The 27,603-nt window shown below is 41.0% G+C and overlaps 2 protein-coding genes across 3 annotated transcripts in view; both read left to right on the top strand.

The window, feature by feature from the left end:
* si:dkey-49n23.1 (semaphorin-3D) overlaps positions 1–6,406 on the top strand; it is a 297,367-nt gene extending 290,961 nt beyond the window's left edge. For both annotated transcript variants that reach the window (XM_039773289.1, XM_039773290.1), the window contains exons 17-18: positions 4,361–4,494; positions 5,378–6,406. In XM_039773289.1, the coding sequence (XP_039629223.1) occupies positions 4,361–4,494; positions 5,378–5,812 (569 nt within the window). In that variant the 3' untranslated portion in view covers positions 5,813–6,406. The remainder of the gene's footprint in view (positions 1–4,360; positions 4,495–5,377) is intronic.
* A 13,711-nt stretch (positions 6,407–20,117) lies between these two features.
* LOC120540353 (DDB1- and CUL4-associated factor 1-like) overlaps positions 20,118–27,603 on the top strand; it is a 56,203-nt gene continuing 48,717 nt past the window's right edge. The window contains exon 1 of the mRNA XM_039771035.1: positions 20,118–20,311. The gene's annotated coding sequence lies outside the window, so the exon portion shown is untranslated. The remainder of the gene's footprint in view (positions 20,312–27,603) is intronic.

The raw sequence follows: 27,603 nt of genomic DNA, 5'->3' as shown, positions 1-27,603 counted from the left end.
GGGTCTGACGACGGGTCCAAGGATTTCATCCTGATACCTAATGGAAGTCAAGGTGTCATTGTCTAGCCTGTAGCGGTCTGTGTGTCCCTCCATGGATATGCTTCCCCAGACCATCACTGACCCACCACCAAACTGGCATTCTAAATGATATTACAGGCAGCATAACGTTCTCCACGGCTTCTCCAGACCCTTTCACATCTTTCATATGTGCTCAGGGTGAACCTGCTTTAATCTGTGAAAAGCACAAGGTGCCAGTGGTGGACCTGCCAATTCTGGTATTCTATTGCAAATGCCAATCGAGCTCCACGGTGCCAGGCAGTGAGCACAGGACCCACTAGAGGACGTCTGTCCCTCAGGCCACCCTCATAAAGTCTGTTTCTGATTGTTTGGTCAGAGACATTCACACCAGTGGCCTACCTGCTGGAGGTCATTTTGTAGGATCTGGCAGTGCTCATCCTGTTCCTCCTTGCCTAAAGGAGCAGATACCAGTCAGTCCTGCAGGTGGGTTAAGGACCTTCTACGAGGTGCCCTGTCCAGCTCTCCTAGATTAACTGCCTGTCTCCTGGAATTTCCTCCATGCCCTTGAGACTGTGCTGGGAGACACAGCAAACCTTCTGGCCATGGCACGTATTGATGTGCCATCCTGGAGAAGTTGTTCTACCAACCTCTATAGGATCCAGGTATTGCCTCATGCTACCTTTAGTGACACTGACCGTAGCCAAATGCAAAATGAGTGAAAAAACAGATGAGGGGGAAAAATGTCAGAGGTCTCCCTCCATTCATTCCTGTTTTGGGGGTCGTCTCATTGTTGCCCCTCTAGTGCACCTCTTGTTAATTTCATTAACACCAAAGCAGCTGAAACTGATTAACAACCCCCTCTGCTACTTAACTGACCAGATCAACAGCCCAGAAGGTTCATTGACTTGATGCTATACTCGGATTAAAAAGTGTTCCTTTAATTTTCTTTGAGCAGTTTATATGTGTGTGTGTGTGTTTGTGTATTTGTATGCCTTAAAAATATGTTGAGAATGGGAAAGGTGCTGTATAAATAAAATATATATATATATATTATTATTATTATTATTATTATTATTATTATTAAGCAAATGTGTCTGTGTGCTAAGATGTAAAGCACGCACTGGCATCAAAATGAAAATTCCCCTTAACTCATTTCTGGGATGGTTAGCTCCCTCTAGTGGAGACAAACACATTGTTATCTTGAAAGAAAATGGGTTATGGTTGCCACCTAGTGGCTCGTTGTTATTCAGCAGCCTCTACAACTTCATCTGTTTGAAATTAAAGAATAGGAATGTAAGAACGTCAGTGGAAACTGAAAGCCTCCTTGAACAGAATTGTTTTTATGTTACCTTTTAAAAAAATGACCAGAGTCAGCAGACCTAAGTACTTTATGGATGTCATTTAAAAGTTAGAATGCTATAGAGCTGAAGGCTGTTTGACCCCATAGAGACCAGGCTGCTTTGGGGTGTAACATAATTTTCAGCATCAGTGGGCTGGAATGGGTGGTCAGGACTGTAGTGATGAGGACAATAATTGATGTATTTCAGTACAAGGTCATTTAAAATTATTTTGGTTAGTATTGGGAGTTTTTGTTCAGTCCTATAAGATTAGAAGACAGTGAAGAATGAAAAGAACTGGCGCTTATACGCTTACGGATGCCAGTCTTAGTGAAGACTCTTTACGTGAAGTTTTGAACAAGATGGAGCTGAGATAATTGATTAGAAGAAGTGCCTGCCAATAAAGTGTTAAACAAGTCAATGTAAGGTGTGACGTATTCATAGATAAACTTCTCAGCATCAGGAGTGTAGGATGACAATAGGAATGAATAGACTTGAAGAGATGGAAGTAACAATCCCTAATTTCAGATAGTATGGTACATACTTCTTTGCTCCAAAAAAACAAAAAAAACCTGTGCATAGTCAGCTGAAGTTTTCCTTTATTTAAATACTCCATGGTAACTTCCTGCTACTTCCCTCTATTCATACTGGTTAAGTACTAAACTAGGTCCTTTGTGAGTGGTATAATTGGCGTGGTTTGTATGAATGTAAAATGCAATTGGCTGGCACAGGAAATTTTCTACCTCGTGTACAATACTGTGAGGCAGATCCAACACTAAAAGAGGACAAAAGGGGGACATTACCCCTACACCTGTCCTGTTCTGTCCCCTGAGATTTGGAAGGAAGGATGTTTGAACACACCTTTTTACTTAATCTGAAGTCTAACAAGTACAGTTGTGCTCCGTCAAGGGTCAGATAAAGACATTAATTATTGATTTCAATCCAACCAATTCACATCAATTTTGATTCCTTTCTGAATTTAAACACTACAAAGCAGAATTATAAAGAGAAGCTTTCATAGTTAAAGTCTTTTGCTGTTATTTCTCAATTTTGATATATCAATTACTGGAAATTGTATTTTTAAATGTTGTATGTATCAGCTGTCAGGTAAAGTGGGTTACTGGCAATTTTAATTTTATTTTGACACTTGTGGACGCTAGAGGTGCTGTTGCCCCATTAAACCCACCAGACAGATGTCCAAGACACACTTATAAAGCACCAAGAATAATTTCTTTAATAATTTTCTTAAATAAAGTGCACAAAGCACCTGACACTTCACAATTCTCCAATCAATAATCAATAATACAATAAACAAAGTCCTCCACTCCCAGCAGCTCAGTTACACACCCTCCCAACTCCGGCTCTCCTTGCTGGGTCTCAACCAGTCCTTTAAATAGTCCTTGACCCGGAAGTGTTCCTTCACCAGGTCAAACGCCACATACTCTTTCCTCAGGTAGCCCGGAAGTACTGCGGGCTTCCGTCCTCGTGCCTCCGAAGTACTTCCGGGTCGTAATGACAGTAGGAGTCCCCAGGTTCCTTGTGAGCTCCCCCTGGCAGCACCCACGGCACCCAACAGGGCTGAAGAAACGGACTCCATGTCCCATGCTGCCCTGAGGGAATCCAGGGAACCATTTCCGTCCAGGGGAGCTGCCATCTAGCATCCCGGGGAATGCAATGCCCTGAAAAGGCTGCTCTTCCTCCTTCTTTCTGTTGAGGGACATCCCGGCCAGACTGAAACGCCAGCCATCTATCACACACTGTATTGTTTGTTTAATATGTGATGTAGATATTCAAAGTAGACTGAGTTATTCTTGCATCAGCATTGATAACTGCGCTGTTTTGAATCTGTTAAGGAAGAAGAACAGTGGATTAAGTCAAACTAGCTGTGCTACCTATCTAAGAAAGGGCTGAAATCTAAGTAATCTATGTAGACCTCAGTGTTAGCATTAGCAGTGCACCATACAACACATTTATCTGTTATATGCCATTTTAGTTGGGATTCGTAAATGCCATGTTAATGTTTGTGATGTGCCATCTGTTGGCATGATGGAGACATAGCAATCAGACAAACATACAGAACCTTGCCCTTTTACTAAGGTGGATATACACTTATGTTACATTTTGCATGAACAGAGTTTTTCAAGATAATTAAAATTCTAATATTAAACTTAGAATACCAAATTTTAGCAGTGAACTGTTACTTCACAGTTTATTATGACTGAAACTAAAGGGTAGATGTAACAGCCTTGTTTCAACCAAAATATCAAATCCTCTGTCCCACCACCTGAATTTTGTATGCCCCCTACAAACATTCACTAGTTTTTGTCCTGCTACTAGGGGAGGCCATGGCTACCCAGCTGCTAATCTGGATTAAACAGGCTCTAAGAATGCTATGTAATGTTATGAATGGATGGAAACACGAATGATCACGAATGGATGGAATCACGAGTGGTCTTCCCTAGACTTTCTCATATACTCGGATATGGGGATGTATATTTGAGGAGTAAACGGCAAGACAATGATTACATTTTTAGATTATGTACGTTAAAGAACCATCAACAACAAATTAAATCAAATTAATAATATATTGAACAATTATCATTAAAGTAAAGTTGAATAAATCGGATTCTGCAGCTGCATGAATAAAAGGTAAAGTACCACTTCCGATTAGCCGAGTTGATAGAAATCTACGTTTTGTACCTAATACTTGTATGCAAAATTTGGTTGACCAAAGTGAAAGCGTATTCACGCTATCATGTTTACACACACACACACACACAGATAGACATAATTCCAAAAATGATTCATCAAAATCTCAAAATGGAATTTTTGGAGCATTCCAATAATTTCTCTATACTTCGTAGGAAGGTCTAAAACATCGAGATTCATCAAAACCTCGAAATCAAATTTTTCTATGATTTCAATACTTTCCCTATACTTCATATATGAGAAAGTGAAAAGGGTATATTATGCATGTTTTCAGAAAAGTTATTGATTCTTTTCAGGCTTTGAAGCTGTGGAAGATAAGGTCATGTATGGAGTAGAGATGAATTCCACCTATTTGGAGTGCATCCCAAGATCCCATCAAGCAATGCTGAAGTGGACAGTCCAGCACCCCAGAAATGATCACGTCAAGGAGGTGAGGTTCAAGATTATGGTTTTCTATGCAGAAACTAGAATGAAACTGCAGTGCTCCACAATGTTTAATAACGTGCTATTTGAAGGAAGTGACCACTTGTGATGATTTCATATTGACAGTTTTTGACATCTACATGAGTTTCATTTTAAGATGTGTTTGGTGTAGTCCAATCATCACTTCTGACATTATCGGTCTGCGCAGTATTCCCCATTTTCAAGTGATGTGTCTTGCAGTTCTAATGGAATGTTTATTTTAATTTAAGTATGCTTGTCAATAGAACCCAGCATCATAGCAAAATGTACAGTATATAGCAAAATTCATCCATCCATTTTCCAACCCGTTGAATCTGAACACAGGGGTCTGCTGGAGCCAATCCCAGGGCACGAACCAATCCCGGGCAGGGCGTCAACCCACCGCAGGACACACACACACTAGGGACAATTTAGAATCGCCAGTCCACCTAACCTGCATGTCTTGTGGGAGGAAACCCACGTAGGCACAGGGAGAACATGCAAACTCCACGCAGGGAGGACCCAGGAAGCGAACCCGGGTCTCCTAACTGCGAGGCAGCAGCACTACCACTGCGCCACCGTGCCGCCTAGCAAAATTCAGAGACATCTAATGGAGTCTATCATAAAATGCCATATTTACTACACACTTCTATCACAACCTCTCCTCTCCTCTTCTCCTCTGTCACACCAGATAGAAGAAAACTAATTGATAAATCAAACTGAGTTATATATTTAAACAAAACTAAAATTGTAATGGGTAACACTTGAAATCAGACCTCTGCATCAGAACCGTCTTTTACTTTTGTCTTTTTTTAAACTGAGTTTCTTGGTAACAACCTCAATAATAAGTTAAGAAATGTTTACATTTACAGGTCAAAAGTGATGAAAGATTCATACACCTGGAGCAAGGTCTACTTATACGCCTACTGGAAAAAAGTGACGCGGGTATTTACTCCTGCCTTGCTGAAGAAAACTCTTTCTCCCACACCCTTGTGCGTTACCACCTGCGGATCATCGAACAAGAGCATGTTGGAGCTCAACAAAGCCAAGTGGGAGGAGCAACTGGAGAAATGGGCAGGGCCATAGTTAACCCGCCCACACTGGGGCAGCTCCAGATGTTTTATAAAGACTACACACAACTGAAAAGCATCTCAGGAATGAGTGCTGATGAATATTGCGACCAGCTCTGGTATAGAGAAAAGCGCAAACAAAAGTTGCGTAATTTCAAATGGAAACAAACTGTAGATAACAGGAAGGGACGACTGCGTAGACACCCAGGACAGGACAGAGATGGGCCTGCAGTGTGATACACGAGTACAACACAACCAGCTTTTCAGTTGAACAAGTGTGGATAATCTGTTATTATTATATTGTATTTATGTATCGTATCCATGTGAAACTAAATTGAAAACCTTCATATCTCTTTTTTTGAGCTTTTTATTTATTAGATGAATGGAATTTTAGTTATCAATTCAATCATCCTTTTTAATTCATAACGCCTAGTGTAATAGCTTTTATGGTCATTATATACTGTATTTGATAATGGGACTTTGAATGAAAAAAAAAATGATTTGTGTGTAAAGTACATTTAAATGATCAGGCACATCCTTGAGTGTCATGTGATGTGGATATGCTATGTTGTGTGTGTTGTTTACACCATTGTATATACTGGAAGGGGGATGCAGTCGAGCTCTTCACAGAGCTCTTTCTCAGTATTGTGTTTCACCGGTTATGGCAGCTTATTCTTTCTCTTTTTCCACTCCATGCTTGATCTTTTACTATGTGGTTTGTTATGCTTTTGTACAGCACTTTGTGAAAAATACTCACTGCAAGAGGCTTTATATAAAATAAAGGTCTGATTGACTGATTTACCTCAGCAAGCAGAATAATAGTCTGAAAAAGTGAAGGATTACACTTCATTTTCGATTCGATATGTTCCATAACAATAGGAACACGAGGATATGGTTGGAAGGTTGTGAACAGCAGATTTTGCACACATGTTGAAAAGGTTTTCTTTACGAAAAGAACCAGAGACATCTGGAATAAATGGACAAGTAGTGTGGTGGAGAGTAGGACTTTAAGAGCCACATATCTCGACCTGATGTTATTTTGGTTGAGTATTTAGTATGGAAAGGCTTGTTGGGCTGAATAGCCTGATCTCCACGCAGCTTTTCTAATGTTCTAATAACGCTGTATCACTTACAAAATGAAAACACATTGAGAGACCAGTGAGGATTCATTTTTATTACCATGCTTATTTGTTGTCTGGTACAAATCTTATAATCGATATTTAACCCACTTCCTATTGTCCAAATGACAATAATAATAATTCTTTGCAATTATATAGCGCTTTTCTCACTAGTCAAAGCGCTCAGCAATTGCAGCTTAAGGGCCTTGCTCAAGGGCCCAACAGAGCTGAGTCCCTATTGGCAATTACAGGATTCGACCCGGCCACCGTCAGATTGCCAGTGCAGATCTCTAGCCTCAGAGCCACCACTCCGCCTGACTTGAAATTTTGCACACTTACTCACTTCTGATGACAATACATGAATCAATAATCAGTTTCACTAATTGATCAATTAATCCATGTTAATTAAGAAGTGAAATTTTCATATGAAGAATAGTTCAAGATTTCACCAATAGATGACGCTAGTAACGGATAGAAATATTAAAGGAAGTGTTAAAATATTGATTACAAAATTATACTAAAACAAACCCAAGACTAAAAAGTTAAAAATAATATATACTCAGCAAAAAAAGAAACGTCCTCTGACTTTCAAGTGTTTTTACTTTCAGTAAACTTGATGTGTAAATATTTGTATGAACACTAAAAGAGTCAACAGCATAAGACATAAACTAAAAATGTTTCACAATGTGTCCCTGAATGAAGGGAGGCTCAAAATCAAAAGTACCAGTCAGGATCTGGTGTGGCCACCAGCTGCTTGAAGTACTGCAGTGCATCTCCTCCTCATGGACTGGACCAGATTTGTCAGTTCTTGCTGTGAGATGTTACCCCACTCTTCCACCAAGGCACCTGCAAGTTCCTGGACATTTCTGGGGAATGGCCCTAGCCCTCACCCTGCGATCCAACAGGTCCCAGACGTGCTCAATTCCTTCGACGATAAACACGAATCCGTCCATCACCCCTGGTGAGACAAAACCGTGACTCATCAGTGAAGAGCACTTTTTGCCACTCCTGTCTGGTCCAGCGAAGGTGGGTTTGTGCCCATAGGCGTTGTTGCTGGTGATGTCTGGTAAGGACCTGCCTTACAACAGGCCTACAAGCCCTCAGTCCAGCCTCTCTCAGCCTATTGCGGACAGTCTGAGCACTGATGGAGGGATTGTGTGTTCCTGGTGTGACTCAGGCAGTTGTTGTGGCCATCCTGTACCTGTCACGCAGGTGTGATATTCGGATGTACCGATCCTGTGCAGGTGTTGTTACACGTGGTCTTCCAGTGCGAGGATGCTCAGCTGTCCTTCCTGTCTCCCTGTAGCGCTGTCTTAGGCGTCTCACAGTGCGGACATGGCAATTTTTTGCCCTAGCCACATCAGCAGTCCTCATGCCTCCCTGCAGCATGCCTAATGCACGTTCACGCAGATGAGCAGGGACCCTGGGCATCTTTCTTTGGGTGTTTTTCACAGTCAGTAGACAAGTCTCTTTAGTGTCCTGCGTTTTTAGAACTGTGACCTTAAATGCCTACTTTCTGTAAGCTGTTAAGGTCTTAACGACCATTCCACAGGTGCATGTTAATTAATTGATTATGGTTAATTGAACATGCATGGAAAACATTGTTTAAACCCTTTACAATGAAGATCTGTAAAGTTAGTTGGATTTTTAAAACATTATTGTTGAAATACACAGTCCTGAAAAAGGGACGTTTCTTTTTTTGCTGAGTATATATAGAAAAAAATACTTTTTAAAAACCATGCTTATATTAAGTTAAGGGCGGTGCAGTGGCTACAGTTAGGAGTTCGCTTCCTGGGTCTTCCCTGCGTGGAGTTTGCATGTTCTCCCCGTGTCTGTGTGGGTTTCCTCCCACAGTCCAAAGACATACAGGTTAGATGCATTGGCGATTCTAAATTGTCCCTAGTGTGTGTGCTTGGTATGTGGGTGTGTGTGCGCCCAGCGGTGGGCTGGTGCCCTGCCTGGGGTTTGTTTCCTGCCTTGCACCCTGTGTTGGCTGGGATTGGCTCCAGCAGACCCCCGTGACCCTGTAGTTAGGACATAGCAGGTTGGATAATGGATGGATGGATATTAAGTTAAAAAGTGTACTAAAAAGTAAAAAATAAGTCTCTCATACATCACTCATAAAATAAAAGCGTGGGCACTTTTCATCAATCAACATTCAAAAAACACTTCTTAAAATCTTAGCAAAAGCACCCACCTTTAATTTTACGATTGATGTTTCCATCCATCCATCCATCCATTTTCTAACCCGCTAAATCCGAAGACAGGGTCACGGGGGTCTGCTGGAGCCAATCCCAGCCAACACAGGGCACAAGGCAGGAACCAATCCTGGGCAGGGTGCCAACCCACCGCAGACGATTGATGTTTGAGAGAGTTATTTTTACTACACTTTTTAACTTAATATAAGCATGGTTTTTAAAAAGTATTATATATATATATTTATTATTATTATTAGTTGATCTCTAGGGGTACACATAGCTGAACTGGGTTTTACTGAATTACTTAGACCAGGGGTCTCCAATTCCAGTCCTGGAGAGCTACTGTGGCTGCAGGTTTTCATTCCAACTCTTTTCTTAATTAGTGACCAGTTTTTGCTGCTAATTAACTATTTCCCTTTATTTTAATTGACTTTTCTTGAGGCTCTGACCGCTGAATTGATTCTTTTTTCCTTAAACGGCACCTAAACATAAATTTGATGTGAAATGAGCCAACAGATGAGCAACTCCAACCAACTTCACTTCACTCTGTTTCTTAATCTGAGGCCAATTCTTATTGCTAATTAATCCCGTTATTTAATTCCATGGCGCTCATTCTGCCATGGCAGACATTTCCAAAACTGTTGATTTTTTTTTTTTAAGAGCGTTGGCTGTCAAAATGTTTTGTGGACCTGAGCAGATCAGCATTACGGAGGCCTTCACCTTTCTTTATTTTCAGTTATTGTGTGATGGACGCAGGCTGTTGTTTATGTGTTGGTTCATTTTATATCTTAATATTGTTTGGATGCTAATTATGGAAAAATGAAATAATTAAGGAGCCTGAGTCTTAAGTTGTGTATCAATTAAAATTAAGAGGAAGAGTTCATGAGCAGCAAAATCTGATCACTAATTAAGAAAAGGGTTAGAATGAAAACCTGCAGCCACAGTAGCTTTCCAGGACCGGAGTTGGAGACCCTTGACTTTGACTCTCCCATCACACCACTGCAATAGCTGATTAATGCTAAAGGACCATTGTTCCAGCATGTCAGGTTACTGATGCCATCTTTTATGCAGTAGATTACAGTATATGAAGTTCACAAGTTTTTTGACTACTCAGTTGTTTGCAGTTGCAGTGTGCTTCCTTTGCATTGCTTCTTTCCGATTACCACAACAGTCCTGGCCTGAGAAAATGAGGAAATGCTAAGCTATGGCACCAGCCTTGTCAACAAATGATTTAATGTACCACTTACTTTACTTTACACAGCAGTGCATTACAGTGGTTACAAGCTCCAGAACATTCCCCCTGCTTGAATTGTAAATGATGGTACCTTTTATGACTTGGCTACCCTTGTTATCTGTTAAGTTTGGAACAGCGTTGCCTGAAATTAAAGTGTGACATTTTCATTATCAAGAGTCACTGAAGAAATGTTAAGTCAAGGTACCAACTATCTCAGCACTAACTGGACCACTTTGTGTTACTAATGTATTGGCCTAATAAGTTAAAAGAAATATGTTCCCAATTTGAAAGTCAACTGATGGTGTCTTTCATGTAATAAATGAATCAGGCATTTCTGTTATTTCATTTTAGTATTCTGTTACCTGCAATAATACTGCAAAAATGGCAAGTCACAGTACCAGTTGTAGAAGATAGCCCAGCTACAGACAGACACACAGTCCTAGAATGTCCAGAACACACACGTTTATTTCTTTAAACTGTCCCGCACACAACACGGTGCTCAAATAACAAAACAATCTTCCCTTTCGCCGCCTCTACTCCTCTCTTCCCAAGCTTTGTCCTCCTCCTCCTCCCGACTCTGGCTCCTGAATGGAGTGAGGCGTCCTCCTTTATAGTGCACCCGGAAGTGCTCCAGGTGTCTTATGATTAACCTCTGGCAGCACTTCCAGGTGTGGTGGAAGTGCTGCAAAGGAACCCCGCTCCTCTTCTGGCATCACTTCTGGGTGTGGCGGAAGTGTGGTATGCTCAGACTTTGGAGCTGTCCAGGTGCCCCCTGGTGATGACCACCGAACCGCAGCCGGTTCAGCTTCGGAGTTCCAAATCCATAGCCCCGATGTAAACCCAGGGGGCTTCCCTCTCATGTTCCGGGGAGGTACTCCTGGCAGTACACCCATTCCCCCGGTCTTCTCTTATAAAGGGCATCCCGTCCGGGCAGCATCCCCGGCCATCCATTACACAGTCCACAGAAATCTTTTACGATTCCTAAACCATACATGAATGTTGTCCTTGTAAGATAAAGCTATATTCTACAGTCCATAGAGCTACTAATGCAGTCTTTATGCTTTCACTATCTTTACTATAACCACAGAGTAAATCCTCCATTTTCAAAAGTCACAGTTTCACAAACGGAGAGTCAGTAACTGAGTAAACAAGTTGACACAGTGGTTAGCAGTGCTGTCTCACAGAACCAGAGTTTTGAGTTTGAATCCTAGGCCCGTCAGCTTTCTGTGCGGAGCCTGTCAGAGTTTCCTGAAACATTCCAAAAAAACGTATACGTTCATTTAATTGTCGACTCAAGTAGGTCCTGTGATGGACTGACGACTCACCCAGGGCTGTTTTCTGCCTTTCACGCAAATGCTGCTTCCAGCTCCCCATGATAATGAAATGGACTAAGCAGTTTTCAGAATGCTATGTTATGTCACTAACCATTTAATGAATACTCCACCCAAAAATTATATTTTTTAAAATATGTAGTTTTGGAGTGATGACCAAAAAATATTTAATCTCATACTTTCATGCAGAACGTGGATTCAAAATATTTCTGATACAATAGTAACCAACATTAGGGCAATAGCAAAGAATATCAAATCAGTCAGTCAGTCATTCTCCAACCCACTATATCTTACCACAGGGTCACGGGGGTCTGCTGGAGCCAATCCCAGCCAGCACAGGGAGCAACGCAGGAACAAACCCCGGACAGGGCGCCAGCCCACTGCAGGGCACACACACACACTAGGGACAATTTAGGATCGCCAATGCACCTAACCTGTACGTCTTTGGACTGTGGGAGGAAACCCATGCATACAACATGCAGACTCCACGTAGGGAGGACCTGGGAAGCGAACTCACGTCTCCTTACTGTGAGGCAGCAGTGCTACCACTGCACCACCGTGCCGCCAGAATATCAAATCATCCATGAAAAACTATCACGTCCCTTTGGAATGTGGGGATAATCCAGATTACCACAAACACGCAGGAAGAATATGCAAACTCTGCACAAACAGCAACTCAGGTGGGAAGCAAATAAAGGCACATGGAGTGTGGGGCAGGCATTGTGTCATCCAGATATGCACACAAATTCCTTGCCAAATGCTTCTGAATGTAGAAAGGAAAATAATAAAAAAAGAACTTAATAAACAAAATGTATTTCACAAGAGCCCAAGGATATAATATAATTAATGGCGTGTGATTTTTAAAATAGGAGTACCTGCAGGTAACTCCCTCGCTCACATACTGTGAATTATATGTAGACACCCTGTCGTTTAAAGTCCATTCCCTTAGTCTATAAAAGTAGATGGCTTCAATGAAACCCAGCAGTCATTGCTGCCTTTCAGGTCTGAGGTTCTTCACTATTTAACTCAGCACTAAAAAATAATTAGGCAATCCCCTACCACAGAGAAATGTTTTCCAAAACTAATCAGTGGGAATGTGTTTTGTTTAATGGAATGAAAACAGTTCTGCATGTATCCATGTCACTGGAGATAAATAAGGGTGTTGCCTTCCCTGGCAGGCAAAATACCACGCAGATATTTGTACGGTGCCTATAAAAAGTATTGGGAAGTTTTCACATTTTACTGTTATGCAACACTCAATCATAATTGCTTTAATTTGGCTTTTATGTCACTGATCAACAGAAAAACACTCTTTAGGATGAATTTATAGAGCGCTTTTCAAAGCACTTTACATAGAGAAAGGGAGCCACTTCAATCACCACCAGTGTGCAGCATCTACCTGGATGTTGTGATGGCAGCCATTTTGTTCCATTACGCTCACCACACATTAGTTATTAGGTGGTGAAGAGGTAAGAGAAATAGTCAATTAGAGGGTTAGGGTTGTGCAAATGATTAGGAGGCTAGAATGACCTAGAATGTGGTGGGCAGGATAAGATCCTACTGTTTACGAAAGATGCCCAGGGATATTTCACGACCACAGAGAGTCAGAACCTTGGTTTTATGTCTCACCTGAAGGATGGCACCATTTTTATAGCACAGTGAGGCACTGAGGCATTAGGATCCACACACAAAGACCACAGGTTAAACGCCGCCTGTTGGCCTCACCAACACCTCTTCCGGAAGCAACCCAAGCTTTTCCTAGATGGTCTCCCATCCAAGTAGAGAGAGATAAAGAGAGAGAGATAAATCTTTATTGTCATTGTCACTTTTACAAAGGAACAACAAATTGAAGGTGCTGTCAACTCAGTGTGAGGCATAAGAATTAAAAAAACAAGAAAAGGATAGTAATGAGTGCATTACAAATATATATAAAAATTACACTTTTCATATACATATTGCACTGGTTAAATGTACAAATTGCATTGATTGACTTAAGGTCTTTATTGCACATCGAGAGAATGGTATGGAGAAGTTTAATTTGAGTTCAGGGCCATGATTACTTTTGGATAAAAACTGTTTTTAAGGCGGTTTGTCATGGTTTTCATTGCTCTGTATCTCTTGCCCGATGGCAAAAGCTGGAAGAGGCAATGACCGGGACTGGACCCGAACATGCTTAGCTACAGGTGGATGGCCCATTCTGAAGTTCACGTGGCATGGCTGCTGGCTAATGTGGGATGGCTTTAGATAGATAGATAGATAGATAGATAGATAGATAGATAGATAGATAGATAGATAGATAGATAGATAGATAGATAGATAGATAGATAGATAGATAGATAGATAGATAGATAGATAGATACTTTATTAATCCCAAGGGGAAATTCACATACCCCAGCAGCAGCATACTGATAAAAACAATATTAAATTTAAGAGTGATAAAAATGCAGGTAAAATAAACAAAAACTTTGTATAATGTTAATGTTTACTCCCTTGGGTGGAACTGAAGAGTCGCATAGTGTCGGGGAGGAACAATCTCCTCAGTCTGTCAGTGGAGCAGGACGGTGACAAAAGTCTGTCGCTGAAGCTGCTCCTCTGTCTGGAGATGACACTGTTCAGTGGATGCAGTGGATTTTCCATGATTGACAGGAGCCTGCTCAGTGCCCGTTGCTCTGCCACGGATGTCAAACTGTCCAGCTCCATGCCTACAATAGAGCCTGCCTTCCTCACCAGTTTGTCCAGGCGTGTGGCATCCTTCTTCGTTATGCTGCCTCCCCAGCACACCACTGCATAGAAGTGGGTGCTCACCACAACCGTCTGATAGAACATCTTCAGCATCTTATTGCAGATGTTGAAGGACGCCAGCCTTCTAAGGAAGTCTAGTCGGGTATGTCCTCTCTTGCACAGAGCATCAGTATTGGCAGTCCAGTCCAATTTATCATCCAGCATATATTTATCATATAGGTCTGCACCCCCTGCGCACAGTCACCTCTGATGATCACGGGGTCCATGAGGGGCCTGGGCCTCCTAACATCCACCACCAGCTCCTTGGTTTTGCTGGTGTTCAGGTGTAAGTGGTTTGAGTCGCACCATTTAACAAAGTCCTTGATTAGGTTCCTATATTCCTCCACCTGCCCACTCCTGATGTAGCCCACGATAGCAGTGTCGTCTGCAAACTTTTGTACGTGGCAGGACTCCAAGTTGTATTGGAAGTCCGATGTATATAGGCTGAATAGGAACAGAGAAAGTACTGTCCCTTGCAGCACTCCTGTGTTGCTGACCACAATGTCAGACCTGCAGTTCCCGAGACACACATACTGAGGCCTGTCTGTAAGATAGTCCACGATCCATGGCACCAGGTATGAATCTACTCCCATCTCTGTCAGCTTGTCTCTAAGGAGCAGAGGTTGGATGGTGTTGAAGGCGCTAGAGAAGTCCAGAAACATAATTCTTACAGCACAACTGCCACTGTCCAAGTGGGAGAGGGATAGGTGTAACATATAGATGATGGCATCCTTCACTCCCACCTTCTCCTGGTATGTGAACTGCAGAGGGTCGAGGGCGCAGCGGACCTGTGGTCTCAGGTGGTGAAGCAGAAGCCGCTCCATGGTCTTCACCTTTAATGTGCAAGTTTAATGTCAAAGTGCAAAGAGATCATCACTGGTGCAGTCAGTTGGTTTTAGAAGTCCATCCATCCATCCATTATCCAAACCGCTATATCCTAACTACAGGGTCACTGGGGTCTGCTGGAGCCAATCCCAGCCAACACAGGGTGCAAGGCAGGAAACAAACCCCGGGCAGGGTGCCAGCCCACCGCAGGGCAGGTTTCAGAAGTCTCATTAGTTCAATTGAGATCTCACATCTGAGGTTTCAGTTGATTGTACTGTAGTATAGATGTATCTTATCTGGAACACCCAACATGTAGTGAGTTAGTATTGCGACAGCCAAACCGACACTAAGAGTGTGTTTACATGCACATATGTAACTGGATTAAGGTGAATAACTTGATTAAGGCAGAAGCCTGGTTTATTAAAAATCCACGTTTCCATGGGTAAATAATCTTCTGGAGCTCATTGCCAAAAGGACACCATTAAACTGCGGCAAAAAGAGTTAAACTTCATCATTGGCCACTTCAGATCTAAAATATGCATGATTCTTGCGTTTATAAACATGTTTAGTCAAACTGCTGCTGTATTTACAGCTTTCGGTTATCTGAATGCATGCAGCACACTGTACAACTAAGCCTGCTTCTTACGTTACAATGAAATTATACTGGAATAATAATAACGTAGGTATTTTTACTTCATTGAAACTAGGGGGATCCGCCCCCTGCTCACTTCGCTTGACAACCCCCCGGGGTGCTACACGCTAGCCACTTCATAGATCTGCCACTCACGTATGGGGCAGAGGATGTACAATTTAAACAGATTGAACAGTGAACACACTGGAGTGGTACTCACCTTTACTGGTCTGGCTGGGCTATACATCTGCTTTCAGAAACACCAAGTCAATGCTGTTTACTTGGTGGAGGAGAAGCTGACCCACTTTTCTGCTGTAGAGGAAGTGGGGTACTTCAGTGCTCTTGTACTTTCTCACTGTTGCTCATTCCTTGACAAGGGAAAAACAGATTAAAAATATCCATAATCCTTCCCTGTATCTGTCTGTCTAAGTCATTTTCCCAGTTTGTCAGCGGGCTCAAATTTAGGAGCATCGCTCTGTTAGATCTTAATAAACACTAGGGGGGTCTGCCCCCTGCTCGCTTCACTCGTCGACACCCGTGTGGGCGCTGTACGCTAGCCACTTCACGGCTCTGCCGCTCGTGTATGGGGAAGCGCATATACAATTTAAACACAATTTGTTATTTTCATGGGAATTGTTACAAGTGCATAATAGAGCTAACTATTTTACATTACAGCAACAAATTAACCATAGTAAAAAAATAGTAAAATGTAATAAATTGAAAGAAAATGATGTTTCATGTTGCGTTATAATACATTTTTGTTTTGTTTGGCATTGAAATTAACACGCAAATGCTTTTTAAACTTACACTTTTACTGTAAAACTTCAGTAAAAACAATTTTTTGAATTAACTTTTCGTCAATATCGCACTGAATTTTGATTCTGTGTTTGGACGTACATTGTGACAATGACACGTATAACTGCCCGTGAGTGAATTTCTTTTCTTCCTCTCTAATAAATAAACCAACTTCTTCGAATGTTTGTCCGTGATTTGTTAATTGTCATAGCAAAAGCTAATGTAATGGGAAACTGTAAACGTTTCAATACCAATGGCATATCAAGATCTCCTTTGGTTTCTAATGTTATCCGTAGAAGATGTACTACATTACCTTTCTTGTCACCTGTTAAGATTTTACATGTCAGAATTGTTTGCCCAATTTTGAATACAACTAATCTTGTCCTATTGCTTTGCCCCTCACTTAGACATAAATTACGCTATAACATTACAATACATCCTTCTTTCAACAGTAATTTGGCTGGTGGAAGACCGGATGCTGTTAACGGTTGTAGATATTCTTTGGGATGAAATTCTTCAATAAGATTTGGACATAATACGTCTTCTTTTATTGGGAACTTAAAGTGAGGAAAACGTAAAAATGTATAACAGCTGAGAGTGCAGGAACTGTGTCTGTCAAAAGCATTCACACAAATGAGAGGTAAGATTACCCTGGGAGTGGCTGGAAATGGACTTTAAAAAATCTCTTGGCAATAGTCTCATTTTAAGATTTTCTTTTATAATAGAGAGATAAGTATTGTCTTAGGGTTAGTCTATACATTAAAAAGAAAATCAGACTATGTAATGTATGTTACTTTTAACGTGTTATCCTACTGCTCTCGAGATTCTGTTGGTGAGTTTAGTATTTTATGTTCAGCTTGTCAATATAAATGTAGCAATCTCTGAAATACTGAGACAGATTATTGCAGCAAGCAAAAGGAATACAGAAACTGCCCAAATGTTTACCTCTGGAAATCTCTTTTATTTCTGCTTCTACCTGTGGCTACTGAAAGCATGTTTGAAATAAATACATGCACTTACTACAAAATCCTTAACAGTAACCTAGTTAAGGTTTACATAACCACAAAATCGGGTTATTGGTAGAGAAATCTGCTTCTGTTAACCAGGCTCCTCAGAGGCCAAATGCCCAGTTTCCCCAACTGGAATAAGGGTTTAAATGTGTAAGGGATGGCCGACAGCCCAACCCAGTTCAACAGATGGAAGGATGGGGGAAGGCAGCTTCTGTAGAGCAATCCCTCCCCAAGAACGCTAGATAGCAGCCTCCCTGGGTTGTATTTGTGCCCTGGATTCACACAGGGCATCATGGGAGTATTTTTACTTCAGTCCTGTTGGGTACTGTGGGTACAGCCAGGGGGAGCTGCAGAAACTGAGGAGCCATATGGCATAGGTTTTCTGCCTTACCCAGAAGTCCTTACAGACTACATGGGAAGAACAGCATAAGCACTTCCAGGTTGGCCAATATGAAAGGAATTGCCGGCCTCACTGTGGTGAGCCAGCGTCGGGTGGAAGGTGGATGAAGGTTGCTGGGAGGAGTGCAGCAGGCAAAGACCAAGAGACAGAATGAAAAAATAATCATTGTGTGCTTAATATTCTTATACTTGTGGCTGTGGTTTAAAACGCTGGTGTGAAGAGTTTTCCACGCAATAAAAAGGCTCTTTTGTGCTTTTAACTTGTGCCCTGTGTCGATTGTATTAGGTTTGGGGAGCTGGAGCGCCATCTAGTGTCCACACACGGTATTTTAAAAATCAAGTTTTTGTGAATAACTGGGTTTTTTTTTGAAGCTCACTTAAATGTGCTGAATGAAGACAAAAAGAGCAACGGGTGGAACATCTGCTGCAGGTAATTGCATAGAAGGTATTCAAGCTAATTTTTAAGATGTGTTCCCATAAAGTCTACTTCTCAGATTCATTCCGAGATGCCTTGCTTGTCTCCTGTCCACTTTTTGACTACCACCAAATGGCACACGGGTCCACACTACCCACTGTGAAAACATCACTTGTATTCTTGTGAAAACTTCTGATATTTGAAAGCGACTCTTGGCATTCCTCCTATGTCTTTCCTCTGTATTTCCACGTGTGTCTGCCTCTCATGCCCACTACTTCCTGTCTTGATCGTGTTTGATTTACCAACAAAAGTGAAACTGGCCATTCAAACCAAACTGACCAATCAGATTGCTAGGAGGGGTCATACACAATGAAACATTCACAGACATTTGTGTTTTATTATATAGTAGAAGACTGATAAATCCTTATACTTTTCAACAAATGACTCACGAGAAGAAATGCATATAGAAAAGCTAAAGAGCAGCTGAAGCTGAAGTTTCACGGGTCATGCTGCAAAACAATGATCCAAAAAACAGAAACAATTCCACATCAGAACAGCTAAAAGGCGACAAAATTAATGGTTAATACTCGTCAAGTTAAAGTCCATACTTAAACTCAGTAGCAATGATGCGGAAGGACTTGAAATAAACTGTTCTTGCTGGAAAGTCTAGTGATGTGTCTGAATCAAACCAATTTCGTGAAACAAAGTGGGCTAAAATTCATCCACTGTGATGTGGAAAATTCGTTGAATCAAAGGAAGCGATCAGGCAGCAGCCATTGCAGTTAAATGTCTCTAAAAGAAGGTCATGGGTACAATTGCTTTTCCGCATAGTTGGTGTTACTTATTAAATGAACGAGTTAGAAAATGTGATATTGGCTCACACAGATGTAATTAATCACATATAGGATATTGACTGATGACCTGAAAACAATCACTATCTAAAATTTACAGCACTTTAATGGAGGAAAACGGGAATCACATACTGTATTTCACGCCTCTGTATCAAAAGGTGTATACATTTACAAATGTAACATGCAAATACTACACTGAGAAAAAAGAAAACTGAAGTTATAGTCTGTAATCCTCGTCACTAGAAAAAAGGTAGAAGAAAGATAAATGATTTTGTCAGAAATTACTTACAGTGTCACTATTTTGCCAGTAAACATACAACTCGCTGTGATGTATGTAAGGCCTAAATGTCTCAGCATCTTGCGATGAAAAAGCATTAGTCACGTTATAGTTTTCATTCGTAATTCTATAAGCCCCTAGCGACAAATACTGTACTCCAAAGGACCTATCGAGTATACACTTTATCCGGAAAGTTGCCGATCCCATCTGGTGGACTAGGATAACCAGTCTTAGCTATAACGTGCAGCATTAGACAGTCCCATGTATCAAAAGCTCGTAAAACATTCCCATATAGCGAATCACTACAACGCATAAGATAAGATTACTCTGGTGCAAACCGAGATTTTCTCGCCATTGAACTTCATTTCCCATAAAGTTTAGCGGGGGGGCGGGGGAGAGAGAGAGAGAGAGAGAGAGAGAGAGAGAGAGAGAAAAGGGGGTTACATTATACCAGACTAAATTTCTATTGAGAATGTAAATAAATCACAGTAACGTCAGAATTATATATACTTATTACTTATCTGAGGAACTAGTCATACGATTAAAACAGCACTTCGATCTCAAGAAAACTACATTTCCCTTAATGCATGGTTAGCAACGCGCATGCGTACTGTAAATTCCCGGTCTCACTTCTACGCTATTCATCCGCGCGGCGTCTTATGCGTATGACGCTTGAGAGCGTGGACGCCATGATAAACCTGGCACACATTAGAAATCGAATGAGAACATAAGAAAGACATAACAGAATTCTCGTAAGGTGCCTTCTTGACTTAAAAAGTTTGTTCCTGTTTGACATCCTTATCTTAATTTCGGAGTGTAGTGGGGGAGCTTTGAAGAAAGTTGGAGGAAGGAGACTGAAGAGAGTTTACCGGTAAGACTGCTTTTTTAGTCAGCCTATGACAGAATACTTCCATTGACTCAGTCTGTGGCTTCTGTGGATTTTGCAAGTTATTTATTTTTTAATTTTCTTTTATAAAATAAAGTGTTATTTTGTCTTTGATTTCAGTCGTTCCGCTGTCTGACAGTCTATTCTCTGGCCTGGTGTTGATTATCAGTTCAACTAGAGGAACAGGCCATAATGGATTTAAATCCAGAGGCTCCACGTGATATTGTACAGTGCATATGTTTTTGTTTCAGGTTATGAGTTCCATTCCTATATTGATAAATAATCACTGCCAACAGATACTTCGTCATTGTCCAATGATATATAACATATGGCTAAGAAACTGAATGAAAATCTTGTTTACATGTGCCGAGATCTGACCACTGTTTAAAAAGGGGAGGGGCCTTTTTCACTTGGAACACTTCCAGAGAACAGCTGCCTTCTGTGACGAAAACTTACTTTTTGTTTTAAAGCTTCTCTGTGACTTTAAATTTTTTAAATGATCGCTAGTTGTGTCAGCGATGCGGATGATAAGTGTATTCTCTTAAACAGAACAAAAGAATAGTTTTAGGCTTTAAACAGTAACTCATTGCGACCCACGTGGAATCTGACAGGACTCCGTGCTCTTCAGAGCCCATTCAAAGCGGAATCGTTGACATTGGGATGTTTGCATTGGTTTTCGGTGTTTTAAATGTTCACGCACTAGTGAAAAAAATCGGTTAAGGAAATCAGAATTATGTCGCTGGTGCGTTCTGTTTAGTTGTGTATAGGGACATTAAAAAATGTGTCATGTTAATGTTTACGAGCCGTTTGTATTAATTGATCGCGAATGTATGTATTGCTGCTTGAAGCGGTTTTATCAAATACATTAAGTGCTTTTTAATAGAAATTAAGAAATGTCCTGTCATTGAAATTAATTTCAGTAAATATAAAAAGTGCTGATACATTTTAGTCTGAAGAATCTGTTGAGTTGCTCGCGGAAGTGCACGTTTTTTGCAATGATTTCACATACCCATTTTGCATTTTAATTGCATAGGTTATCCGTTTTTTAGAGATTAGCGAGGAAGATGTTATTCAAGTGTTTAAGAAGCACATGCTTTTCCATGTTTATGTTTCAACGAAGTTACTGTTAATACCAGTTACTGCTCTGAAACTATAATATTGCTTTTGTTACATTGCTTGTACAGTATATGACTTCCTCAATCGGCATCATCTGTTTTTCATCACTTTAATTAGAGAGACAGTGTTTGATCTGGCAAGTGTCCTCCCATTACGGAACTGTTTGTATGTATGCATTTAATTTATTTATTATTGTATTAAAATTTATTATTATTTTTTTATTTCTCAGAAGAAGTGAAATCAGGAGAGCTAAAACATTTCCATGGAGTGTGGCTGTTGCTCAAAATTCTTAACATAGGATCATAGGATGAGGTTTATTATTTTTGAGGTGATATCCCCCACCCCAACCCCCAATATGGCATACATTCTAAAAGTGACTCCTTCAGTCACATACAGTTGAACCTGTGGGGCACCAGAGTAAATGTGAAAAAAAGCTTTTAAAGTTACAGAATATGTACATTTCGGAGTAAAGAATGTTTTGGAGTGTTGACTTGTATCCTAAAATGTCCAGGGTATTGTTCGTGTAGCTTCAAATTGTTGTAGCTGAAAGGCAATATTATGTTGAACAGCTACAGAAACATGATTTAGTTTGTCATAGTTTACTCCAGTGCTTTGTATTTGAACGCTGACTTCTGTCATAGTGATTGCTGTTTACATAAACTACACCCACAACAGTTGAAGCGAATACCACTTACTGTATTTAGGTTTTCATAAAAAGAAAAGAGTGTCAGGTATCTGTAATAAAATTCCATTTTTATTTTGTTGTCATAAACATACCTCAACAACAAAGCTGTGTACAGTATTCTGAAATTGAAACTTTGGCTGGTTCAAAATAGACAGATTTGGCAAGTTTTAAGAATTTTGTGCTAGTGCTTCTCAAAATTTTATTTGTCACCTACAATTATACACACAGTTCCATATGTAGTAAAATTCCTAGTTTGCAAACTCAGAGACCATGCATTAAGTAGAATAAAAAGTTGAACAATAGTACACAATTTTATTGATGTCAATAAAATTGTTAAATGACAGCGATAGTATGTATTATATTAATATACAATTATGCAATAAATAATATAAACTTAAGAGAATTAACCGTAGGGCATCATGAAGATGTAGACAATGTCCTCATTTAGGATACGGGTTGACTGTGAATGGACAATGAAATTTCTCGGTTACAAGAGACTCCATACACAGAGAGATCTTGCATCTCCTCTGAAATAACATTACTGTATAGCGCAATGGTGGGACACAGCTGCTGGCAGAGGTCCTTATGTACAGATTTTGGTGGTCAGTAATTGCACCTGAGCATCTTCTCATCATAAGAGAAAAAAGTCTAATCATCCATTTCGTATATCCAGTTTCAAACCCGCTTATCCTGAACAGGGTTGCAAGAATGCAGGAGCCTGGATCAGCAAGCATTATGTGCAAAGCAGGAAGCTGTTGGTTTTGTCCTCTACCAGGTGTAGCCATAGCTCCTTACTCTTGAAAGATTTGTGTCTGAATTGAGTATTGTGAAAAAAAATCTTATGCACTTTATATAGTTCACAAACATTTTTGCCTTGGACAGTCTTTTGGAGTTGTTTGTCAATAGAAAGGGATGTGTTATAGTGCCCCAAACATTCCTTTTCTTCTTCTCCTCCTTCTTTCTGCTGCTCCCATTACGGGGTTGCCACAGCTGATCATCTTTTTCCATATCATCCTGTCCTCTACATCTGATTCTGTCACACCCATCACCTGCATGTCCTCCTTCACCACATCCATAAACCTTCTCTTAGGCCTTCCTCTGTTCCTCTTGCCAGGCAGCTTTATCTTTAACATCCTTTTCCCAATATACCCCTCATCTCTCCTCTACACATGTCCAAACCAGTGCAATCTTGCCTCTCTTACTTTGTCTCCCAACCGTCCAACCTGAGCTGCCCCTCTAATGTACTCGTTCCTAATCCTATCTATCCATGTCACACCCAGTGCAAGTCTTAGCATGTTTAATTCTGCCACCTCCAGCTCTGTCTCCTGCTTTCTGGTCAGTGCCACCGTCTCCAACCCATATAACAAAGTTGGTCTTGCTACTGTCTTGCAGACCTTCCCTTTCAATCTTGCTGATAACCGCCTGTCACAAATTATTCATGACACTCTTCTCCACCCATTCCACCCTGTCTGCACTCTCTCTTTCACCTCTCTTCCACAATCCCCATTATTATGTACTGTTGATCCCAAGTATTTAAACTAATCCACCTTCGCCAACTCTACTCTCTGCATCCTCACCATGCCATTGACTTGCCTCTCATTCAGACATGTATTCTGTCGTTTTCCTACTGACCATCATTCCTCTCCTCTCTAGAGCATATCTCCACCAGTCCAGAGTCTCTTCAACCTGTTCCTTACTTTCGCTACAGATCACAATGTCATCAGCAAACATCATAGTCCAAGGGGACTCCCACTAATCTCATCTGTTAACCTGTTCATCACCATTGCAAATAATAAAGGGTTTAGAGCCGATCCCTGATGTAATCCCACCTCCATCACTCCTACCGCAGACCTCGCCTCTGTCACACTTCCCTCATACGTATCCTGTACAACTCTTACATACTTCTCTGTCACTCCCAACTTCCTCATGCAATACCACAACTCCTCTTGAGGCACCCTGTCATATGCTTTCTCCATGTCCACAAAGACGCAATGCAACTCCTTCTGGCCTTCTCTATACTTCTTCATCACTACCCTCAGAGCAAACATTGCATCTGTGGTGCTCTTTCCTGGCATGAAACCATACTGCTGCTCACTAATCGTCACCTCCCTTCTTAACCGAGCTTCCACTACTCTTTCCCATAACTTCATGTTGTGGATCATCAGTTTTATCCCTATTTAGTTACTACAGCTCTGCACTTCTTCTCCACGTTTTAGGCATCCTCTCACTGTCCAAATTTGCATTAAACAGTCTGGTTTGAATTTGCCATCTTTCCTAAACACCGTCATGCTTCTACAGGTACAGTGCATCCGGAAAGTATTCGCAACGCATCACTTTTTCCACATTTTGTTATGTTACAGCCTTATTCCAAAATGGATTCAATTCATTTTTTTCCCTCAGAATTCTACACACAACACCACGTAATGACAACATGAAAAAAGTTTACTTGAAGCTTTTGCAAATTTATTAAAAATGAAAAAAATGAGAAAACACATGTATATAAGTTTTCTCAGCCTTTGGCATGAAGCTCAAAATTGAGCTCAGGTGCATCCTGCTTCCCCTGATCATCCTTGAGATGTTTCTGCAGCTTAATTGGAGTCCACCTGTGGTAAATTCTGTTGATTGGACATGATTTGGAAAGGCACACACCTGTCTATAGAAGGTCCCACAGTTGACAGTTCATGTCAGAGCACAAACCAAGCATGGAGTCAAAGGAATTGTCTGTAGACCCCCAAGACAGGATTGTCTTGAGGCACAAATCTGGGGAAGGTTACAGAAACATTTCTGCTGCTTTGAAGGTCCCAATGAGCACAGTGGCCTCCATCATCCGTAAGTGGAAGAAGTTCAAAACCACCAGGACTCTTCTTAGAGCTGGCTGGCCATCTAAACTGAGCGATCGGGGGAGAAGGGCCTTAGTCAGGGAGGTGACCAAGAACCTGATGGTCACTCTATCAGAGCTCCAGAGCTCCTCTGTGGAGAGAGGAGAACCTTCCAGAAGGACAACTATCTCTGCAGCAATCCACCAATCAGGCCTTTATGGTAGAGTGGCCAGACGGAAGCGACTCCTTAGTAAAAGGCACATGGCAGCTCGCCTGGAGTTTGCCAAATGGCACCTGAAGGACTCTCAGACCATGAGAAACAAATTTTTCTGGTCCGATGAGACAAAGAATGAACTCTTTGGTATGAATGCCAGGCGTCACGTTTGGAGGAAACCAGGCACCGCTCATCACCAGGCCAATAACATCCCTACAGTGAAGCATGGTGGTTGCAGCATCATGCTGTGGGGATGTTTTTTCAGCGGCAGGAACTGGGAGACTAGTCAGGATAAAGGGAAAGATGACTGCAGCAATGTACAGAGACATCCTGGATGAAAACCTGCTCCAGAGTGCTCTTGACCTCAGACTGGGGCGACGGTTCATCTTTCTGCAGGACAACGACCCTAAGCACACAGCCAAGATATCAAAGGAGTGTCTTCAGGACAACTCTGTGAATGTCCTTGAATGGCCCAGCCAGAGCCCAGACTTGAATCCGATTGAACATCTCTGGAGAGATCTTAAAATGGCTGTGCACCGACACTTCCCATCCAACCTGGTAAAGCTTGAGAGGTGCTGCAAAGAGGAATGAGCAAAACTGGCCAAGGATAGGTGTGCCAAGCTTGTGGCATGTAATTGCTGCCAAAGGTGCATCGACAAAGTATTGAGCAAAGGCTGTGAATACTTATGTACATGTGATTTCTCAGTTTTTTTATTTTTAATAAATTTGCAATAACCTCAAGTAAACTTTTTTCATGTTGTCATTATGGGGTGTTGTGTGTAGAAATCTGAGGAAATAAATCAATTTAATCCATTTTGGAATAAGGCTGTAACATAACAAAATGTGGAAAAAGTGATGCGCTGTGAATACTTTCCGGATGCACTGTATGTCGTCTTGACCAACGTCCTTTCCTTTCTTCGTCCTCTTCATAGCTGTCCTTCTTCGTTGCTAATCCATCCTTTCTGATTCACTATCTCCACATCATCCAGCCTTCTCTGTCTCAATCTCTTCATTCATCAGCTTCTCAAAGTACTCTTTCCATCTGCTCAACACACTCTCCTTGCTTGCAAGTATGTTTCCATCTTTATCTTTTATCACCCTAACCTGCTGCATATCTTTCCCAGCTCATTTCCTCTGTCTAGCCAGTTGGTACAGGTCCTTTCTTCCTCCTTATTATCCAACCTCTCATACAACTCATCATACACCTTTTCTTTAGCCTTCTCTCTTTAGACTTCTATTTACTTTCTGCATCTCTCTGTGACTATCCCACATCTTCTTTGCCAACCTCTTCATCTTTATACTGTGCTGTACTTCCCCATTCCACCACCAGGTTGGTTTGTCCTTCTTCTGTCCAGATATCACTCCAAGCACCCTTCTAGCTGTCTCCCTTAACTCTTCCGCTGTAGATTATCAGCTACAGTTTCTCACAAAAGTGAGTACACCCCTCACATTTTTGTAAATATTTTCATGGGACAGCACTGAAGATATTACAGTTAGATATAATGTAAAGTAGTCAGTGTACAGCTTGTATAACAGTGTAAATTTGCTGTCCCCTCAAAATAACTTAACACACAGCCATTAATGTCTAAACCGCTGGCAACAAAAGTGAGTACACCCCTAAGTGAGAAATGTCCAAATTGTGCCCAATTAGCCATTTTCCCTCCCCGGTGTCATGTGACTCGTTAGTGTTACAAGGTCTCAGGTGTGAATGGGGATTATTACACGTCCCCCATCCCCCAGTTCTTTTTTTTTCTTTGGCCAACAATAGCCCTAATTCTTCCAGCACCTTGTTGGTTTACAGTACTGGTAACATTGTTAACCTGGGCCTTGACCGTTTCGGTATGGAAATTTATATTGTTGTCTGCATATTGATCTGGCAACATTTTACACCAGATGCCCTTCCTGACGTAGCTCACCACACTTATCCATGCTTAGGATTGGCGTGAAAAAACACACTGGTTTGTTCAACCCCTGGGGCTTGGTTTGTTTTACCTGTCTGATAATCTTCTCAAAGTCTCTATAGCCTGAATGCAGCAGTTTGTTTAATGTGTATATTTATTCTAATCCAGTATTTCAGAGTTGACAGTATCTAAATATTCTCACTTGACACTCACTTGTCTACATGGAATTTGGTACTTGAAGCAAGTCTTAAAGTTACCTAGGAGCATGCCATATTTCTGGCATGTGTTCAATTTAGAGTTATAAAAATGTTCATGTTCTCTAATAAAGTTTCATTAAAACAGCAATAAAGTGGGTTTTTGTTTTGGAATCTTTATTATTTTTAGCTTGTATTAGTATTTGTGTAGCTAAAAAAAGCATGCAAGCAGGACAGTCTTAATGTATCATTTCAAAAGCTGTTTTTGTGGGCATGCTTTGGACATAAGTTTCTGTTTGAGATAGAATCACATTTGGTTAAAACTGCGGAAGATCTAAATGCAGGATT

This window comes from Polypterus senegalus, chromosome 12 (genome assembly GCF_016835505.1).
Source record: "Polypterus senegalus isolate Bchr_013 chromosome 12, ASM1683550v1, whole genome shotgun sequence".
NCBI classification, from domain to species: Eukaryota; Metazoa; Chordata; class Cladistia; order Polypteriformes; family Polypteridae; genus Polypterus; species Polypterus senegalus.
The sequence above is the reverse complement of the archived record's forward strand: the minus strand, read 5'-3'. Positions and strand labels throughout refer to the sequence as shown.